Raw genomic sequence first — 19,888 nt, forward strand, 5'->3', positions numbered from 1 at the left:
TCCAATTTATACAACTTAGATTGCAACAACGTTGAAAATGTTGACTTTGACCTTGATTTTTCCCTTTTTTTTAATCAATTATATTTGTGAAATGTGCCCCCGGGCCCACGGTTTGGACACCCTGCCCTATATTTCATGCATAGCCAGATCATGCAAGGATGCTGCTTGCTGATAGCAGACTGAGTGTTTGATCCCTCCTTCTCCTCCTCTCTCCTCCCCTCTCTCTCCTCTCACGGGTGCACATTTCCACCCCATGGCCGTCTGTAGGTGATCTAGCTCCGCCAGTCTCCAGCAGGTGTCCAACATGGCGAGCACGGCAAACGGATCTCTCGCTCTCCCTTTCTCTCTTGTCGTGATTTCAGTGGCTTTTCTCCTCAAAGGTAAGTTTGCTGCATGGAATTCTGATGTTGTACAGTTCGGTTGAGGCAAGCTTCGGAAGAAGCGCAGGAGGAGTAGGAGGAGAAGAGGCGGGGAGGGGAGCAAGTTGTTTGCGCTTACAAGAGTCCCCTCGCATTTCAGCGCCAATCTCCTTTGCTCCCATGCACACCGAGATGCGAGTCCGCAACTAAACAACCGCACATGTCACGCCTAATGGCGCATTCAAGCTCACAATTCGGCGCTGGTTTTAAGCGTGTTTTTTTTAAGTTACGTCCAGATTCTGTGTTAAACGTGTAAAAAAAAAAAAGTACCGCACAATTGCACAGGCAGCAATAAAGTAGCGCTCCTCTGCATCGCGTCAAGTGAACGTCCTGCAGTATGCAGTAATGATGTCAACTTGCAGTGTTAACACGTTATCGTGGTTTTGAATGTGTCTTGGAGCAGCTCTCGTGTCCTCTTTTGGAGTGTATGTCTTGTAGCCTGCAGTCTGTGTGTACAACTGACATGTCTCTGCATGAATCAGTGTGCACTCTCACTACCTGATCATTTCCCTGCAAAGACCTCAGCGTCAGTCTGTGTGTGTGTGTGTGTGTGTGTGTGTTACCTCCTCTGATGACATTACTGGCACATGTGTAGCAGTTCAAATGTTAGCATGCTGCAGGGTGCAGTCCCTCACAGCTTGGTGTCTGTTGTGTTATTGTTGTCACTTCTTGCCTTGCGCAAAAAAAAATAAAAGTCTAGCAACACTTATTTGATGTCATTTCGACCGATTTCTTGCTTCAGGGTGCAAAGGTTCGGTAAAAAGTCAACAGGTCCGCAGGAGCGTGGGAAAAGGCATAAACACCCACCGGTCACAATATTAGGTACAGGTGCGACCACCCAATGTGTCAAAAATGCTCAGTTTTGATTGACAATCACCACACAATCACACAAACACAAGATCATCTTATTTTGAAAGGCACATGTAACGTTTCCATCTTGAGCTTGGGCTGGACATGTAATTATGCGTATTTACGTTTGGAAAGATGACATACATGTGTTTTTGGATGCCATTTCTGCAAAACAAATTTTCGAGGCTCGAGTTTTCTGAAGTCGCTCGCGACTCAACGACCATGTGATACGGGGGGGGGTCTCCAGCGTGACCCCCGTTGAGAACCCCTGACTTATGTTGCTACGTTACTACACTCAATTGGATACATAATGTATGCGCTTCAGCACTATGCTGCTCAGAGCCCCCTCTGTGGCATATGTGCACGGTATCTTATCAGAAGCCACTCTCAGTGCAGTACTGCAATAACCACAACAATACACATTCGGAGGTGTACCCAATGAGGTGCCCTGTGAGTGTTTTCCAGCAGCTCACTGCTCCTCAGTCTTCTGTTTACTTCACAGTTGTTGATTATATTACGGGGCTGTGTTGTATTGGAGCACTGCCTGGCCCCCCACCCCCACAATAATTCAATTAACCACACAGACAAATAGAATAATGCGTTGTGTACGCGCGGCTCGGTACGCTGGTTTGCAGCATGAGAGAAGAGATGGAGTCTCCTGGATGGAGTGGACCTGCGCCGGCGCATCGGCTGCATTGTTTCCCTTTGGTGGTAATCCAGAATAAGCCGATTGGAGTTGTGTTTTAGGGTAAAAAAAAACAAACTGCATGTATCCTGCCACAAACATGGTTCCCAACCTGGTGGATTATTGCAGCAAGGTTGTGGTTAAGAGTGCTTAACGTGAGATTATAATAATGATGTGGGTATCATCGAGGGAAATAGTGTTGCCGATTTGACTGAACATCTTGTTATGACATGCTGAAACGTTGCAGATGAACAAAGAACCCGCCCGCCGCTGTTTATCTCCTCACGTCACCCGCCCCGGAGGCCTGGCCCGCTGTAGCATATTAGACGGGCCTATGTGGGAAAGGTTGCCCACTTATTGCAGGTTTGAAGCCATTTGTCAGGCCTGAGCAACGGCGAAGTGGATCAATGCGAGCTGTCAGCGAGCCTGCGGGCGGTGTAGGGGGACAGCGTCTGAGAGAAACAAAAGGAAACATACAGTTGTTACGGTGGGGGCCCCCCGAACGGGCAGCACTTTGCAAGCGTGAGTGATTGGAGATGTCCGTTTCTGGCTGGACTTTGAGACGCGCAATGCTGAAATCTGCCGGCTTGTCTATCAATATGTGTTTGTCTCTTGCTGTTATTCAGGATGTTCTTCCAGTTCATTTCATACAAATGTTTAGATATAGCTGTCGGTATATTTGCACACACGGTCCCTCAGAACCTTTTAGGACAGTGGTCACCATTCATTCCCTGGTCTCGTGAACGTAGGGAAGGTCTGAACCGAGTGGGTAATTGACCAGTTAAGCCCCAAAGATCAACTGGTCGATCGAGATCGATGGGTTGGCGACCCCTGTTTTAGGACATTCTATGAAAGTGTTGTCAAGAGGCCCGACACTCTTCAAACCTTGTCTGAACAACAAACATATTGATTTCAAATTGTTGATCCAAGATGGCTGAGGTCAAAGGTAGAACCAGTGCAGTGTTCCTGTCAAGTCATGCTATACAGTATTTCACACCGATTCTGTAGATTATCTCTATTCTAGTCAAAGCACGGTGGTATTTTAAGGATAAGGATTTAGCTTGGCTGTATTGTAAAACACGCCGCTACCTCTACTCCACTTCAGAGTTTCAAATCAGTAAATAAATGACTCTGATGTCTGGTATTCTTTATCTTCCTGCTGTAAAACGTAAGCATGATATTGAAATATAGTGCACAATTAAACAGCATTGGGACTATAGTGTATTCCGAATACCATATTGACCCGAATAAATCACTACCCTGACCCTTTTTGGAATGAAAGTTTTGTCATTACTTCATTTTCAAAAGTTCCAACAAAAGCTGAAATGTAAATCTAATACATCTGCTTCAGACACCCCCAAAAAATTCACATAAAATACCTTCTGTAGAGAATAATTATGCATGCAGATGCCAAATAATTATAAATGATGATTGGATGGACGTTATTGTTGATGCAGTCTTCCTTTGCATCGTGGCGAGATTTAAGCGCTTCTCATTTTCTTTACCAAAGTGCTGGCACTCGCGATATTTTTGGCCCCATGGCGGGTTATGTAGCCGTCGCATGCAATAAAAACCGCACGGTCGGTGAGTCAGCAACTCGATTTCGTGGAACAATACAGTACAGGGCAAACCGACTGGTTTGTTGAATGCAACATTGCACGAAAACCCCAGGTTATTCGTGCATGAATTTGCCGTCTTAAATCTAACAGTAAATGGATTTATTCCACAAAGAAAACCAGATGAAGTGATACAACGCTTGTCAACTTAATAATTCACACACATTACATCCGTGCTATCTCTTTAAAGTCTCTTATACCAGTAAGGTGCTTCAGGATAATAATAATCCTGCACTTAATGGCTCGTTCATGGTGTGTGTGCCCACGTGTGGCCTGTACAGTATATCACCCCAGTACATCATTTGTAACAATAATTCGGTCTTCTATTTAAAGAAATTGAATTTATTGCTCATTAAATTTACATTAAACGACTTAATAAGCCTCACGCTAATTGTGAGGTAATGCATGACTCTACTCAATGCAGTGGTAACTAATCTTATTATTTAAAGGAAACCTCGCATGGAAAAGTGGCATGGTTAAGAGTCGTTTGGGCTGGTTCCATTTTGGACATCACACTGGCAGGCTGTGTTCTATTCCTCTGTCTGCTCTGGTTCTTGCGGGGCAGTGAAGCAAATAGATTTCTACGCTATCTCTTATTTCAATACCTGACGAATCCAATGCAATTGATCAGTGTGCAAAGGTTTTTTGCTGCTCAAAGGCAATATGAAGTTCTCTTGTGCACAGGTGTCAAACAGGAGGCCCGGGTGCCAGATTCCACCCGCTGTATCGTTTCACGTGGCCCGTGAAAGCCTGTAAATATAATTCTGTTCTATTTGATCACAGGTGTCAGACAGGTGTCATAGTCCATGGGCCAGATTCAGCCCTCCATAATGTTTCATGTGCCCCGCGAAAGCCTAGAAATAAAATGTTTTATTATTATTTTATTTTATTGTTTTTAGTATTGTTTTAAACACATGGTATGTATATTAATGTTGTTATTATTGTTATTACCATTTATTTTTATTTATCAAAATATATTTATATTATATTAAACAACAAATAAATAAAATAAAAAAACCTAAAATTGCAGTTTTTAAATAAGATATGCTTTTGTTTTTTGTGGTTGTGTTTTAATTAGATCACAGGTGTCAAACTCAAGGCTCAAAAAGATTATTTTTTATTACTTTATTGTATTATTTTTAAACATAAATATATATAAAATATGTAAATATTATATATATATATATATAATATATAAAAATACATAGGAAAATGATAAGGTAATATAAGGTAACATACTGTGACATGGTGATTAATCATGATTAATTAATTTGAAAACCGTGATTAATCTGATTATAAAATGTAATCTTTTGACAGCCGATATATATATATACACAGTATATAAACAGTATATATTATCCTAAGTCAAAAAAATAATTCAAAAATACAAAAAGACACTCAACTAAATGTTAATTGTTCGGTCATTTTGCTGCGTGCAATTTGAGTTTTAAATTGAATGATACAATAGTTTGACTTCTTTCAATGTCAGTTTGTCGGTAAAACAAAACAAAATGACGAAGTTAACAATTAATGTGTAAGAATATCATGAAGTGATGACACATTTATGTTGTTTCACACCTTTCACACCTCTGGTTTCACACATTCACACCTCTGAGGGTAACCGAAATGGCAATGTGGCCCCCGGTGAAAACAGGTTTGACACCCCTGCTCTAGGAAGTAACGGTAGCATGCAGGGTTTGCAAAGAAACGCATTCACCATTGGGCCCATGTGGACAAAGCAAGTCCTTGACTGGGTAATGTCGTTTTTGAAAGACTCAAACTCTGCCCTCCAAGGTCAGAGAAGTGCGGCAGTCATCTCTGAATCATGTAGTAAATAATTGAAAAGTAACAAAAAAAAGGGTTAAACCTTGGGAAGTTTCTTTGGCAGGGCTTTGCGAGCTGAATGACAAACTGTCTGTGTTGAAATTTAGAAAACAGTCAATTAGGAGAAACAGTTGACAGGCCCTGTTAATGGTGGTCCGCACAGAAGCCTCCATTCATAACGTTGCAGTTTTAATGAGGAGAAGAGCTGATATTGCATGAATGGCACATTGTTTTCCCACTTGCTCTCACCCGATTGGACGGGCTTGCTACGACGCTAACAATTGGCAAAACTGGAAATGCCACGGTCGGGCTTTTGAAAGGGGCATAGAGGGCACATTAGTATGGCTGATGGAGCAATCACAAGCCGCCATTTAAGAAGCTTGCCTGACGTCACTACTTCCTGTTACTTGTGACACACCAAACCAATCTTTGTCTGTCACACAAGACTTGTATTTCAGGATTGGATTCAGGCTTATTGTCATTTGGATGCGTTTTACTATTTTTCCCAGACATAAAGAATGAACAGCGCAGCTCAACCCTCAATTTGGTTGCCTGTGCTTACGGATGGATGCGTCTCAGTCTGTGGCTGCAATCACACGTCTCTCATTGCGCCAGAGGGCGGTTTTGCTTATTCTAAACACATGGAATATTCCAAGTGTCTCAATCTCTGGCTCGCACTTGTGTCAAACAAAATTGCACACTTTCATCCAGACGACGGGATGGGTACACTCAAGTGGGCCAAAACACTTCCCCAACGAATTTGGTGGTCAGTCTGGCGAACAATCAGCACCACGCAACCTATTTTCCCTGCTCCCCTTTTCAAACAACACCGGAGCGTTTATTCACTTTCTGGAGTTTGCAGGAGGGGTTGCCACTCAGTACATATGGGTCCGGGTACCGTATTTTCCACAGTAGAAGTTGCACTTTTTTTCACAGTTTAGCTGGTCCTGTGACTTGCAGTCAGGTGCGACTTATATATCACAATATATGTACAATTTCACATGTGCTGCTTTTAAATTCAAGTGAAGTTGTGGTTGCTTTTTTGGCAACACCTAACTCATTGACTTGAGCTTGTTGTGATGCAATTAGGCGCACAAATTGAATGATACAAAGCATACCACTTTTTGCCACAGAATACTTTCTAACACGCTTCCAACTTGGAGACTGTGTCTGTAAGTAATGTGCAACTATAATGACATGATACCTGTGTGCATTGAGAAATGTCATATTTTTGACAGCAGTGTTGTTTAATTAGGAGACTGATAGTGTCTAGCTTGGAGACTGTAGCTGCTGTGTCAGCCACTGACTCAATATGCGTGTGTGATTTTCATTCATTTGTGAATACAAAAAGGAAGTTTTGGTGCTAAAGACCGTAACCCATGCCAAACTAAAACTCAAGCCACTCAGCTCCACATATCCTAAATGTCTTATTTTCTCTTACTATATTGGGTAATAGGAGTGTAAAGGTGACTATAGGGGTGTTATTTCATGTCTGGAGGGCTCTAATAATGTTAAAAACAGTATTTAGAAGATCGTGAACAGGTTTTCTATGCTCTAACTACATTATTCATACTGTATATGAAGAAGTAATCCCATTTTGTGAGAATTCACTTATCACGGTCAAGTCTGGAATAAATTAACTACGATAAATGAGGGAAGTGTTTTTCCTATTTTCCGACTCATGACACATGTTTTGACTGATGTGAATGATGGGTCCTACCCTAAAAGTATTTTGCACGCCCATTTTTTCCAATTTGATCTTTTATTGGATGGACTTTTATTGGATTAGAGACCTGACTCTTTGTTCCAAAAGCCAAACAATATTGTTGGTCATGTTGTGTAATAAAAAAACTAAGCTCAGCAATACTTTGGTTGCATTATTTTTAATGCTTTGAAAGAGCTATTTATAACCATATTCAGTTCCACAAATTCATGTTTGTGACAAAAAATAAAAAGGATCGGTACCGGACCGGTTTGGCAAGACTATAAAAAAATCGGATCAGATCGGAAGCAAAAACAATGTGGATCAGAACATCCCTAGTTCAGACCATTCAGAGAACTTCTCTCAGTTGTAGTCGGTTTGATGTTTTGCTACGACCTTGGCGTTCATTATTATTGGAGCTGAGTCTTCGGAGGTTCCAGTCACAGTCTGGGAGTTATAATGATGGCATTTTTTTTGTCGACTGCTGAGACTCCAAGAAGAACTCCCAGCAATAAGACTTAAAAAAACAACTCTCTCTGATCAATAAAGAGTCGGTCTGCGAGAGACGAGCCTATCTTTAATCAATACTTTTAAGTTATGAAGTACCCACTAATCCAGTGGTTGAATTGGAGTGAAAAGAAGGATGTTTTGGGCTTATTGTCTGCTTTAGTAAGAAGGACAGCCAGGAGAGTTCCATTAAATCCTGTTTTGTTTTGGTCACATTTAAAGACACTGTGGGTGCGCTGAAGGCTTTGTTTTGATGGCAGCCGGCATGAAGGCCCCATTCGTAGCGGCTCCATCTGATGTGTCCACTGTGGTGTAATGGCGGTGCATTCACTTAATGCAGTGGTGAGAAGCTTTTCTGGCTCTAAAGGAGATTGGTTGCAGCTCTGACAACAGGAGAGGCACAGCACCTATCTGGGCTTGTTCGGGCAGATCTGGGCTGGATAAAATAACCAGCAGGTACCCCCAGTTCTTGTCAAGCAGCAGGTGAGACAAAAAAAACCCCAAAAAACGTTGTCTATAAACCTTTACATCTGGTAATAAGAAGATAATATGCCGCACCTGTCACTTTCCGATAAGAATAAAAATCAAGTAGCTTTCCTGATTTATATCTTGCCTGAAATTTAAGGACAGGTAATATTTTTCCTTAACACCCCAGTCTGGAAGTAGGCGCTCCCTCTCTGGTTGGAGTGCTGCTTCCAAATGCATTTATGCAGACTGAATGAAATGTTATTCCCTTACACAGCAGGATATGGCAACACTTAGGGACAACATTAGAATAGCTGTGTCTTTCCACATTACTATTCCTTTTCAGCATCGCCCCACCAGCACCCTAATGTTTCTCTAATTTTATTTAAACAGTACTCTGGGGGATGCCGGGCTGGAAAAGAGGAAAAGGCTAGCAATGATCCCAGATAAAACATTGCAAATGCAATACAGTAAAAGCAATATCCTGACAATAAATCTTGGGCCGAGCGTGTTGCGACGAGACCGAGTGCTATAACTGGGAAGATTTTCATTAGTGATTCGACGACACATTGTTAGGAAATGCTGATAACCCCCAGCACCAAAAATGATGTCCTCAAATGAATGTCCAGATGTATCATCAAGTCTTGGGAAATAAAGGCATCATTTATACCAGCGGGTGCCCAAACTTTTTACACCAAAGGACGCACACTGACAACGCAAAAGAATGCGGGCACTACTTTGATACATGATATTTTGCAAACCAACCCAGGTACATCTGCTCGGAATTTGAATACAGTATATTTAAGAAGAAAAAACAGCCTCCATCTGAAGCTTTGTGTTGACAAAGCGTATTTGGCATACTGACAACACACTATTTTGCTTATATTTGAATGAAGAACATTTTTTTAACAACTTTATTGTCATGAATCTTTTTTCTGGGAATATTATGCATTTATCCCAAAATATTTGGACTTTATTCCCATAATAATGCAACTTGTTCCCCAACCTAATAAAATAATTACAACTTTATTTAGTTGTTTGTTTCTCATAATATTACAAGAATACATAATATTAAAAAAAGTATTTTTTCTTCAGTATTTCAACTGTATGCTACTCAAATGGCATTACATTTAATATGCTCATATTTGCATTAAACAAATTTGTTTTTTTTTAAACAAATATTTCAACTTTATTCTCGGAAATCTTTTTTCTCGCAATATTAGAACATTTTTCCCAACCTAATTTAATCCCAACCAGATTTAATCTCTGTTTTTTTTTTTCCACGATATTACGGTTTTTGTAAAGATAAAATAATCCATCCGTTTTCTATGCCGCTTCTCCTCATGAAGGTCGCAGGGGTATGCTGGAGCCTATTTTTCTCTTAATATTTAAATTTTATGCTTCTAAAATAGTTTTCCCCTCATATCACGACTTTATTGTTGTAAAATTACAACTCTTTTTGTCTCTTATCTCTTGTTATTAACATTTTAATTCTCCGAATATTTTGACATTGTTCTCGTAAAATTACTAGTCTTTTCTTCCACATTTTCTGTTGGTTATTTTTTTTTTTTAGTTTTCCTGTTTGATTGTGCTTTCAGAATTTGCTGAGGGGCCATTAAAAAACAGCCCCGGGGCCACGTTTTTTATCATTGCTGTTCAAACTATGTATTTCCACCCCAAAGCAGCAGGAGGCAGTGCATTGCCAGAGATTTGAGACTGTAAATATAGGAAACCATTTTTGGAAAATGTCATTGTTTTCGACACGATAGAAAACAAAAAAAGACAATTAAGGAAGCGAAATAACAACTGGTAGATTGCAATAAAATGTGTCGACCAAAATTAGCATAATAACTCTAACTTGCCCAACCTCTGATACACTTTATTGTGCAGGTCTCTGTTGCATCTCTCCATGTCACTTGTGTGTGTGTGTGTGTGTGTGTGTGTGTGTGTGTGTGTGTGTGTGAAAGGAAGAAAAACTTGGTTGTGGGAGAAGTCGCTTGGTGCCACGTGTTGGCTTTCATGTTCAAGTATATGTCTCTGGACCGTGAATATAATCCGACATCTTTTTTCCAGACAGTGTTTACCTGAAAAATCCTAACTAGTTCATTTTTAGTACATTAAGTGAACAAAATGCAAAGCATGAAACTACTTAGCTTTTGTTTATAATTACTCTTAAAATGAAGCATGACAATGCAATCGCAATTTGCTGGAAGCTAATTCTCCAACAAATTAAATGTTCAAATAAAAAATGAAAATAACTCACCCGACCCAGGCTGATGGAGGTTCATAGCATCGCCAAATGTACACTTCCTGTCCCTCACTTGAAACGTGTCCCGAGTGGGAAATCGGTACCACGCAGTAATCTGAATACGAATACCGTGGAACCTCAGTTTTAGTCATTTATTAGATCCAAAAGTTGAGACGAAAACATAAATGTAGGAAAAATGAAGCCATTTTTCCCATATGAAATAATGCAGAAAACAATTCGAAACAGTTAAAAATGACAAATGTTGGAACTTACTGTATTGTTGATGTGGCCTTGGCACCCTGGTGAGATCGGATTTGATCACGTTTCTCACCTTCTTTACCAAATTGCTGGCACTCTCATGTTTCTTTGCCTTATTTAGCATTAGCGCTCAATAAAAAAAATGTAGCGACAGTGAGTCAGCATCATGTAGGCTGCTTTGTTTGGACATTTGATTTCATGGAATGATACAGTACAGGGCTGACGGACTTGTTTAAGTGAAATATTGTGCGAAAACTAAGCCAGTGAAAAACTTGGGCGGACAGAAACCAAAGTTTAAATATGCATGTATTCGTTACACCCTTCAAAAAATACTAATTCGTTTTTTTACTAATTAAAAAAATCCTATATTCAAAACGGTAATCCAGTCTAAGGGTCGAACTTTTACTATCAAAAGTAACAGGTAACAGTTTTCAACTGAAATTGGAAGTCGTATGATACCCTTGTTAGTGCTATCGTCGTCATGACCATTTCCCTTGTCACTGTTGACCTTGTAAAGCGATACAGACGCACAGCTAAACTGCTTTGTCTTGCCTTGTCCCGTCCTCAACTTTAATTGATGTTGAATACCAAGTTGTCCTAACGTCCAAACTGCTTTTCTTCCGATAACAAGATGGAAGCTGACTAGCCTCGTGACGTTTAATGTCTACTTTTGCAGTTTTTACTGCCCAAAAAACTGTACGACTGATCCGGGGACGTGTCATCATAAAATTTTGTCGCCGCTTACATCTCGCAGCTTGGAGCGGCGCCTGTCTCAAGAGACGACATCATGCTCTTGAGTTTCTCTGCATGACGACAGACCATCTTAATTACGCTGGGACGTGCTGCTACTATCTGTCTTTGTCAAGACTGATCAGGACTGCGCGCACCGAGCACGACGGCTCACTGGGCCTGACCAGGAGCCTATTGATTATTTCACATGCTTGAGTCATTGCACTGCGCAGAGACACGGGAGGCAATAGAGCTAATGGAAGGGGAAAGTCAAAGTCACATTGTTTACATCGGAGATGACAGCTAAATGTATTTGGGAGGAAATATGACCCTGATATATTGGCTCCCAAATAGCAGCGTGTTTTGTATGTAACAAGATGCTGCATAACCGTCAACTGTAGTACATGTCGTGAGCAATTACTGGTGCCATGACCAACAAAAGTCACCTCGTTTTAGGGCAGTGGTTCTCAATTATTTTCTTTTATTATTATTTTTTCAAATTTCACACAGAAATACTATTCAAAACTTGTAGTATTCATTTATCTGTACAAACCACTGTATGAGTCGCTGGCACCGGCATTGTTCAAGCATGAATAAGTACACTAACAAACCTGGCCAACCTTGAAAAAGTTAAGTCCCTCATTTATAGCGGTAAATGAAATTTCCATGATATAGGACTCAATGTTAATAAATGAATTTTTTTGTAGTTAGAGCATAGAAAACCTTTTTATGCCTTTCTAAATAAGTTTGTATTATTTGTATTGACACTCTTATGGCATAGGGACTAGCAAGCTAGCGAGCTAACAAGCTAGCGAGATAGCGAGCTAACCAGTTTGTCTCTAATTTATTTCTTCTAAAGTTAAGAAGCCCAAAACATACCACTTCCACACGGAATAGGAGGAGAACTTTTTTCACTCGATCATGTCGGACGTGCCATGGCTGTCTCATTAATGTTTTGTGTCATTACTGCCGCCTAGTGACCAGAATTATACATAATTATACACAATAAATAAAAACAAACTCGCTCATTTTTCCGGCCTCGATATATTGACATGTGAATGTGTGTTTGCTTTCCTCCTCTCTTGGTACCAAACAGGCTGGATGACAAGAGGGTTCACTCTGTGTATCCGTCTCAACACCTGGCCGTGTTGGTTCTGTAGCGGAATGAACGGAGGGAGTGAACCCTCCTGTCAGTCATTCAGTCTCTTTGTCGCAGTGGGCGGGGTTGCTCGCGAGTGCACACAAAGAGAGTGCTGCAGCCTGCAAGTGAGCAAACCCAAATGTGAATGAAGGTACGAAAGCGATGGTTTCTAAGGCGAATGCCAAAGCCCCAGGGTGGGAATATTTCCGTTTTAAACAGAATGAACAAGGTACGCGCATGAACCATGACGAGCCGATATGTGTGGCATTTGCTGGAAAGCAGCGGCGACGAAAAAGGGGAATACGACCACCTTTCATGCGCACCTCGAACACAACCATTATGTTCAGTTTTCAGTGGGGAAAAAAACTCCCGCTGGAGGTGCGGTCCCGTCGCTGTTGATGGACTGCACTGCTGATGGGGCATGTCGTACCACTTCATGTCCAAAAATGATCCCTTTAAGTGCAATTTTTTCTAAAAGAGACAGAGTCTGCTTTATTAGTTTATTGTGTTTGTTTGTTTATTTTATTTAAAAACTCTTGACAGTCTAATTCAGTGTTAAATACGCCTGAGAAATGAAAGTTTATTGCTTTTGATACGGTGTACTAGCATTATTATGCCATTATCTTTGCATTCATGAAAAATGGTCTCAAAATGATATCGTTTATCGGCGATGACTTGTATTTCAATATGTTTTGACTAATAATAGACCACAGTCTACCACGAAACAGCCATCATTTATTAATTAATTTATGAAAAAATGCGATGCAGTGAGGGAGCGATAATCGAACCGCGATATTGCAAAGGACGACTGTGTAGTACAGTATACACAGTCTCCTTCTCACCCCCCCTCCGCCCCCCACCCCCGATACCTCACCACGCCCGCAGCCCAGGTGCCCCCCCCCTATTTGAGAAGCTCTGCTTTAGGGACATACTAACAAGAAACCAATGCATCTATGGTGTGTGTGTGTGTGTGTTTTTTTTATCAGTCTCTTTGTTCATAGAAAATTCTGGAATTAGGCTTGTGGTTTGGCAAATAATTCGAGCCTAATACGGTCCCTAAATCCCAACTTGAATGTTTACTTTTGTTCCTATCTACTTTCCTCTTTATGACTCTTTCTTCATCTCTGGGGTGCTTTTTTTGTTCTGTCCTGCTTAATGAGTTATGGGCTTGAATACATTTGACTAAAATGTTTTGTTTGTGTTTCTTTAGTGTTATTTCTTGCTGGAAGCCAGATAGCATATTGAACAAAGAAGTCTCACTGGTAAAACTTTTAACAGCAGTAGAACTTAACCTGAATCTTTAGTCAAAGAATATGCATGTTGCAGCAAATGTTACATATTTTTTGACTACATTAAGCATTTTCAAGCATAAAAATGGCAAAATTAACTAACATACAAATAAAAGGCATTCAGAAGACACATTCAAAGATGTTGATGATACTGTATGTAGTATTCCACACTGGTCACTAGCAATGTTACTGCAATGTTCGGTGAGGCACACAATCCCCAGACTTGATCTCCGGAACAACTGGCTTTTATTGCAGGTTTGAATTATTATCTCTCAGCAGGCACAATAATAATCCGGAAGAAAAAAATCCAGACTAAAAACATGGGCTACCCACGCCAAGGTGAAACTCAAGTCTGAACCCTCCGCCACACCTAATTCCCCTTGAGAACACATTTACAGCGACACATGCAAGTCTTATTTAAGTCTTAAATGTCTTATATTTTCTGTTATTATATTTACTGTGTTGGGTAATACACGTGTAAAGGTGACTATTGGGGTGATATTTCATGTCTAGAGGACTCTAATGATGTTAAAAAAACATATTTAGAAGGTTTTCTATGCTCAAACTACAAAACTATTCCATTTAGAAATAAGGAATCCTACTTAATGCAAATTCACTTATCACAGTCGGGTCTGGAACCAATAAACCGTGATAAACCAGGGATTGCTGTGTATCACACTGTTCATATTTTGCCTGTGATGATGCTATGTGCAAGTAAGCACTAGACTGTATCAGCTCAACTCTTGAGTGCAGGAAGTGAACTTTGCTCGGCTCTGGTAATGTTACCTGCTGTATAGATTTTTTTCCTGTAAGCTTCTGTGTCCGTTTCATAAAGTCAGTCTCTTGTGGAAGCTGTCGGTGCGTTCACTGAATCCACACTCACTGATTGCTACTGCCAGTTGACTGTGTGTATTTTAAGTTCTGCAAATTGCGCCCTCTTGGTCTGTGTGCCTTGAAATTCCCAGCTATAACGAAAAATGTGCCGCCAGTTCTAATCGGAATAGTGGCCCGCATTTATCTTTGACACATTTCTCATGTGTCATGTTGTTTCCACAGCAAATCCAATGAGAGCATGATGGCTTTACAAAGACGTTTTTCATCTTGTTAGTAGCCAACTGAATAGGTTTTTGTCAGTTTGTTTAGCCTTCCTGAGATCCTTCCTGTTCGGGAGAAGCTGCTGTATCTCCACATTAGCACAAGTACATGTGCAATATGTCATGGGGTAGGGATGTCCAATCACCGATCACCGATATTATCGGCCTGATATTGGCATAAAAAATTGTTTTTTTTCCCGATAATGTAAAACGTTTTAAAAAATATTCTGTTGAGATGGATATTTTAATGTTCACATGGCCAGGATGACACCACAGTTTGTTCACATACAGTGTAAGCCCACCTTCTTTGAGCTTTCCGCAGGCTCTTGTGTTCCTGTCCTGCTCTGACTGCCCTGAAGTCGGCTAGCTCCACGTGAGCATCTGTGACGCTAGCTGTTAGCCATTCAGTGACGCACAAATAAGCCGCACTCCCTCAAGGTCTTGATTTTCTTGCCAGCTCATCCATCTTGCTCGGAATTCACGTTTCCCATGATAATAGAAGGTACCAATGGCTTGACTCTCTATTTCTTTGCTAGCCGCTTGACTTTCATCTTAGCCCCGGCTCTGCCGCCTGGATATCAATGGGTAGACAGGGAATCACACCGATGAGGGATATCACTCTCATAACACTTAAAAATGTGCTTGAATAAACAAACAAAGCTGCTTGAAAGGCAGCCACTCGGGCGGCAGTGTTAATTCCATGAGGTATGCGATGTTGGTAATTTAAAGTTGGGTGATATCGGGGAAAAAAAAGTAGATAGATAGATAGATAGATAGATAGATAGATAGATAGACAGATAGATAGACAGATAGATAGATAGATATATACTTTATTAATCTCCAAGAGAAATTCACATTTCCAGCAGTGCTGCAAAAATTTATAATGAACTTGATCACAAAATAAAACAACTAAGGCAAGACATAAGAGATAAGAAAAATGAGAAAATAGAATAAGAATAAATAAATACAGAACAAATACGGTAATAAGTCCAGTTCTGTCCAGTGCAGTCCGTCCACGACAGGAGATATGTGACGTTACACAAATTAGTATCGGTTGATATTGGAATCAAAAAGTGTTGGACAATATCGCATTTCTGTTATCGGCAAAAAAGCGAATATCGGACATCCCAAGTCATGGGACTCCAAACACTCTTGCTGCTAATGTTCGTAATGGCTTTCACGTTATTAAAGACAAATACCAAGACAGATAGCTTGGAAACACAGTCAAAGTTCATTTTAGGACAGACAGAGCAGGTGAATGAATGTGGTGGAATGACCTGGATTTGCTCAGTCAGAGCGAAAAAAGGCATCGATGCATGGATCTTATGTAATAGGATGGGATAAGACGCACCGGCGTTTAAGCCGCACCCACTACATTTGGAGAAAAAAACAGATTTTTACATATATAAGCTGCACCGGACTATAAGCCGCACGTCTGACTCACGGTGTCATCTTACAAAGAACGCTAAACTCATCACGCAGCAACTTAACACTCAAAAGGTAGGTAGGAAATATACAATACAAGTACCAATACAAGTTTAAAATATATATTTTTTAAATTTTCCATCATGCATTTTGTCCGAGCAAAGCATTTGATTGGAGGACAAGGATGGATGGATGTATGGATGGCTTTTTGGGTGGAGGTTTGGAAAAAAAAACAAAAAACAGCATTATAATGGTGTCTGATTGGATGTTGCAGTTGTTATTTAGTTAGGTTTAATAGGTTGCTTGTATTAATAACAATAATAACTAATAAATAAATAATTTCCCATAAGAAATAATGTAAAACGTAATTCATTTGTTTCAGGGTCGAGCTGTAGTAACATTGGTTACATTGGTCTGATGAGGTGCACTGATGCCGCGAAAAATAGTTTAATGTTCAAAATTTGCTTGACATCTAAGGCATATTTTTCCAACCCAAATTTTGGGATCTTTCAGGCTTGAAGGTATGTCATTCAGTAAATAGCTTGTCCAGACCTCCTGAATCTGAAGAATATTGTTATTGCGAAGAGGCAGTACTTGTTGTCCATGTGTACTAAGATGGCATCCATCAATTTTGGGCTTTATTGGATATTGTAAATAGGCTGCTCTGGCGATGTAAATGGTTTTGTTAGTGTATGGCTATGCTTGAACGGGCATGGGGGTATCGCAGGGCCATTGTGTGTGACTGAATGAATAGGCTTCACCTGAGGAATTATGGATTGTTGTCTGTGAAATATCAGTCAACTTGTCAGACTGCATTCATGGAAAACGTTTCCGTATCCCCATCCCTCAGGGTAAGGGTGTGGGTGTTCATCCTCCATTCCACCCCTTCTTTTCAGTTAAAAAAAACATTTACACTATAAGCTGCGGTTGTAGGCAACCTCCACATGTAACTGCACAAGATGGCAGCAGCGCCTCTTTGAGGTATCAGCAGCTTGATCTACCGCTGCATGCGCTTTAAAATGTTGCACTACTCAGCTGTTGGTGTGGAACTCATGCGTGATACATTTACCCTTACTGCTATTACAACATTGGTTCTGGTGCTGCTGTGTTGCACAATATACAATCATGGAAAAAAATACATTATACCACACTTGTTTCTTCAGTTTCTTGTTCATTTTAATGCCTGATACAACTAAAGGTACCTTTGTTTGGACAAATACAACAATGACAACAAAAAGAGTTAATTTTTTTGGGAGTACAATGCTATAGCTATTCATGGAAGAACTTAAGTGATTTTGGGTATTATCAGGAAAACCATGGAGGTTACTAGATATCAGCTCTTAAATTCAACTCTTATGAGTTATATTTGTTATCATCATTATATTTGTCCAAACAAATGTACCTTTAGTTGGTACCACACATCAAAATGGATCAATAAACTGAAGAAACAAGGGTGGTCTGATAATATTTTCCATGACTGTACTCATCAAAGAAATGTAATGAGTACGGAGGTCCCGATCCGATCTCCAGGATCGGCATCGGCTGCCGATCCGCTGTATTTGTGAAGATCGGATAACATCGGCTTCCGCCACAAGATCGGGCTGATCCGTTGCCGTATCACGTTTGTAACTCTGAGCCACACTCCAACATGGTAGGGGCAGTAATGCGCCTCAAAGCTTTGGTTGCCACTCGACTCACGCCAACCGCAAGAAGGAGAAAACACAACACCACCATGCAGACATGTCCGCGGTGTACCGTGGTGAAGTTACTTTCACGTTGGACGTTGGATATTCGGCTCCGTAGCTGCAGTGGTAGTTCCTTCTCACTGTGCCTGGATTGCTGTGTCATGGTGTAGGGAGCTCGTACAGGAAGTGCTTCTCTAACCGTGGTTGCTTATAATAGGGACCGCACAAACACTACTAAACATGTGGAAATGGCGGCGAAAAATCTTGGAAACTCCTCTGTTATGGAGCGTGAATGGAAGCTAGCAGGGTTTGCTTAGTTTAGCTAGTGCAGCTGTGTGTGTGCGTGTGTGCGCGACTGGATGAGTGTATTTTCACCGTGTTGTGTTTTACCGCTTTAATGTAAGGACCATTTTACATTGCCCACTGACGACGTGCAGGTTCTGAGTGAAAAAAGATGAGAGGCACGTTTATTCTCGCACCCAGCGTATATCAACCGTCAATTGCCATTCTCAACACATACAACACGGTCCTCTCAAAATAAGAGCGCTCTTTATCACATTTGCCTAATTGTGTAAACAAAATAAGCACGGGCATTACAGTTTGTTTAAGATTTAGTATCAATATGTGCTGAGGCTGACATCCCATTAGAAAAGTTAGCTAAGCTACATCCATTTCTCAATTACTGGACAAAATGGGCCAATGATGTATTGCATCAATAAATGTAAGGATTTTTGAATTTTATTCACTCACCCAAATAGCACACACTCTATGCTGGTATAATAAGTGGACAAGGTAAAAAACAGATTTCTAAAAAATTAAAATGGAAAAAACAAAATTTGGGAAAAAAATAAAACGGATTTCTTAGTCAACGCTTATTGACGCCTTTGATTGGCGGAGTAAATATAAAACGAAACAGCGCAATATGGTGCGCGCTCGCTACATTGCAAAAGAAATGCAAAGATTCAATATGGTTGTAAAGCCAACACTGAAATGTTAGACATGAGAGCCATGAGACATGAAATGACAAAACAAAGACATGGTCCATATTAGGGCTGAGCGGAAAAAACGGCTTCAAAAACCTGCTGAAAACAATGGACTCACGATGTCCAGCGTGCTTCGCAGTCACAACTTCTGTGTCAAGCTAATGTGGCTCACACAGGTACACAATACTTGAGTACCATCTAGTGGTTCAAATCTGAATTACACCTCTCATGACAATGAAAAAATGGTTTTAAAAATGTCGGTATTATCAATTATCGACGATAATTTGTAGCACAATTATTGACCAGCAAAATTTGTTATCGTGACAGGCCTACCATCAGGTGACAATGGGGGAGTGAGACAGGGTTTGTACTGTAACGATGTGGCAGCCATTGAAAACTCCTCTTTCAAAATGGTCACTGACTCATTCTATGACTGTGCTTGAGAACTGAAGCAATGCGTCATGAAATCGGTTGATTCTTTTTAAATAACCCTGTATATAATGAGTTTTTACATTTCAGAAAATGACAGCCTCTCTCCAATCATTGCCTCTTTGCAATTTAGGCAAATAAACACACCGGCTATAATTACGGCATGCATGGTTCCACCAAACTGATTCCCACATTAAAGGAAAACTGCACTTTTTGGAGAGTTTTGCCCATCACCCACAATCCTTATGTGAAACATGAACACATGAACACCTCGCACGAGGGAGCTAACGATGCACACAATCGGACACGCCTCGAGTATTTTGACTATAAAGCACTCTAAACCCCACCCCCCCCAAGAAACACCAACAATGTCCCATTTGCGTAACTGACCTGTACATTGACTAAGCTACAGGGACATTGTTGTTGTAGGCGCTAACATCAGAGAACTACTTTTCTGGCGTAGTGACACAGTGACTCGCTCACAACGCCTCACGCCACTACCGAGCGGTAACGGGCCCACTCCAAAACAATGTGATAGGA

The 19,888-nt window shown here is 40.6% G+C and overlaps 1 protein-coding gene across 3 annotated transcripts in view; it reads left to right on the forward strand.

The window, feature by feature from the left end:
* The first annotated feature begins 233 nt into the window (after positions 1-233).
* cadm1b (cell adhesion molecule 1b) overlaps positions 234-19,888 on the forward strand; it is a 244,582-nt gene continuing 224,927 nt past the window's right edge. For 2 of the 3 annotated variants that reach the window (XM_054793186.1, XM_054793188.1), the window contains exon 1: positions 234-380. In XM_054793186.1, coding sequence (XP_054649161.1) covers positions 305-380 — 76 coding nt within the window. In that variant the 5' untranslated portion in view covers positions 234-304. The remainder of the gene's footprint in view (positions 381-19,888) is intronic. The other variant, XM_054793187.1, reaches the window with a different exon arrangement.

The sequence above is a fragment of the Dunckerocampus dactyliophorus genome, chromosome 12, assembly GCF_027744805.1.
Source record: "Dunckerocampus dactyliophorus isolate RoL2022-P2 chromosome 12, RoL_Ddac_1.1, whole genome shotgun sequence".
Lineage (NCBI taxonomy): Eukaryota > Metazoa > Chordata > Actinopteri > Syngnathiformes > Syngnathidae > Dunckerocampus > Dunckerocampus dactyliophorus.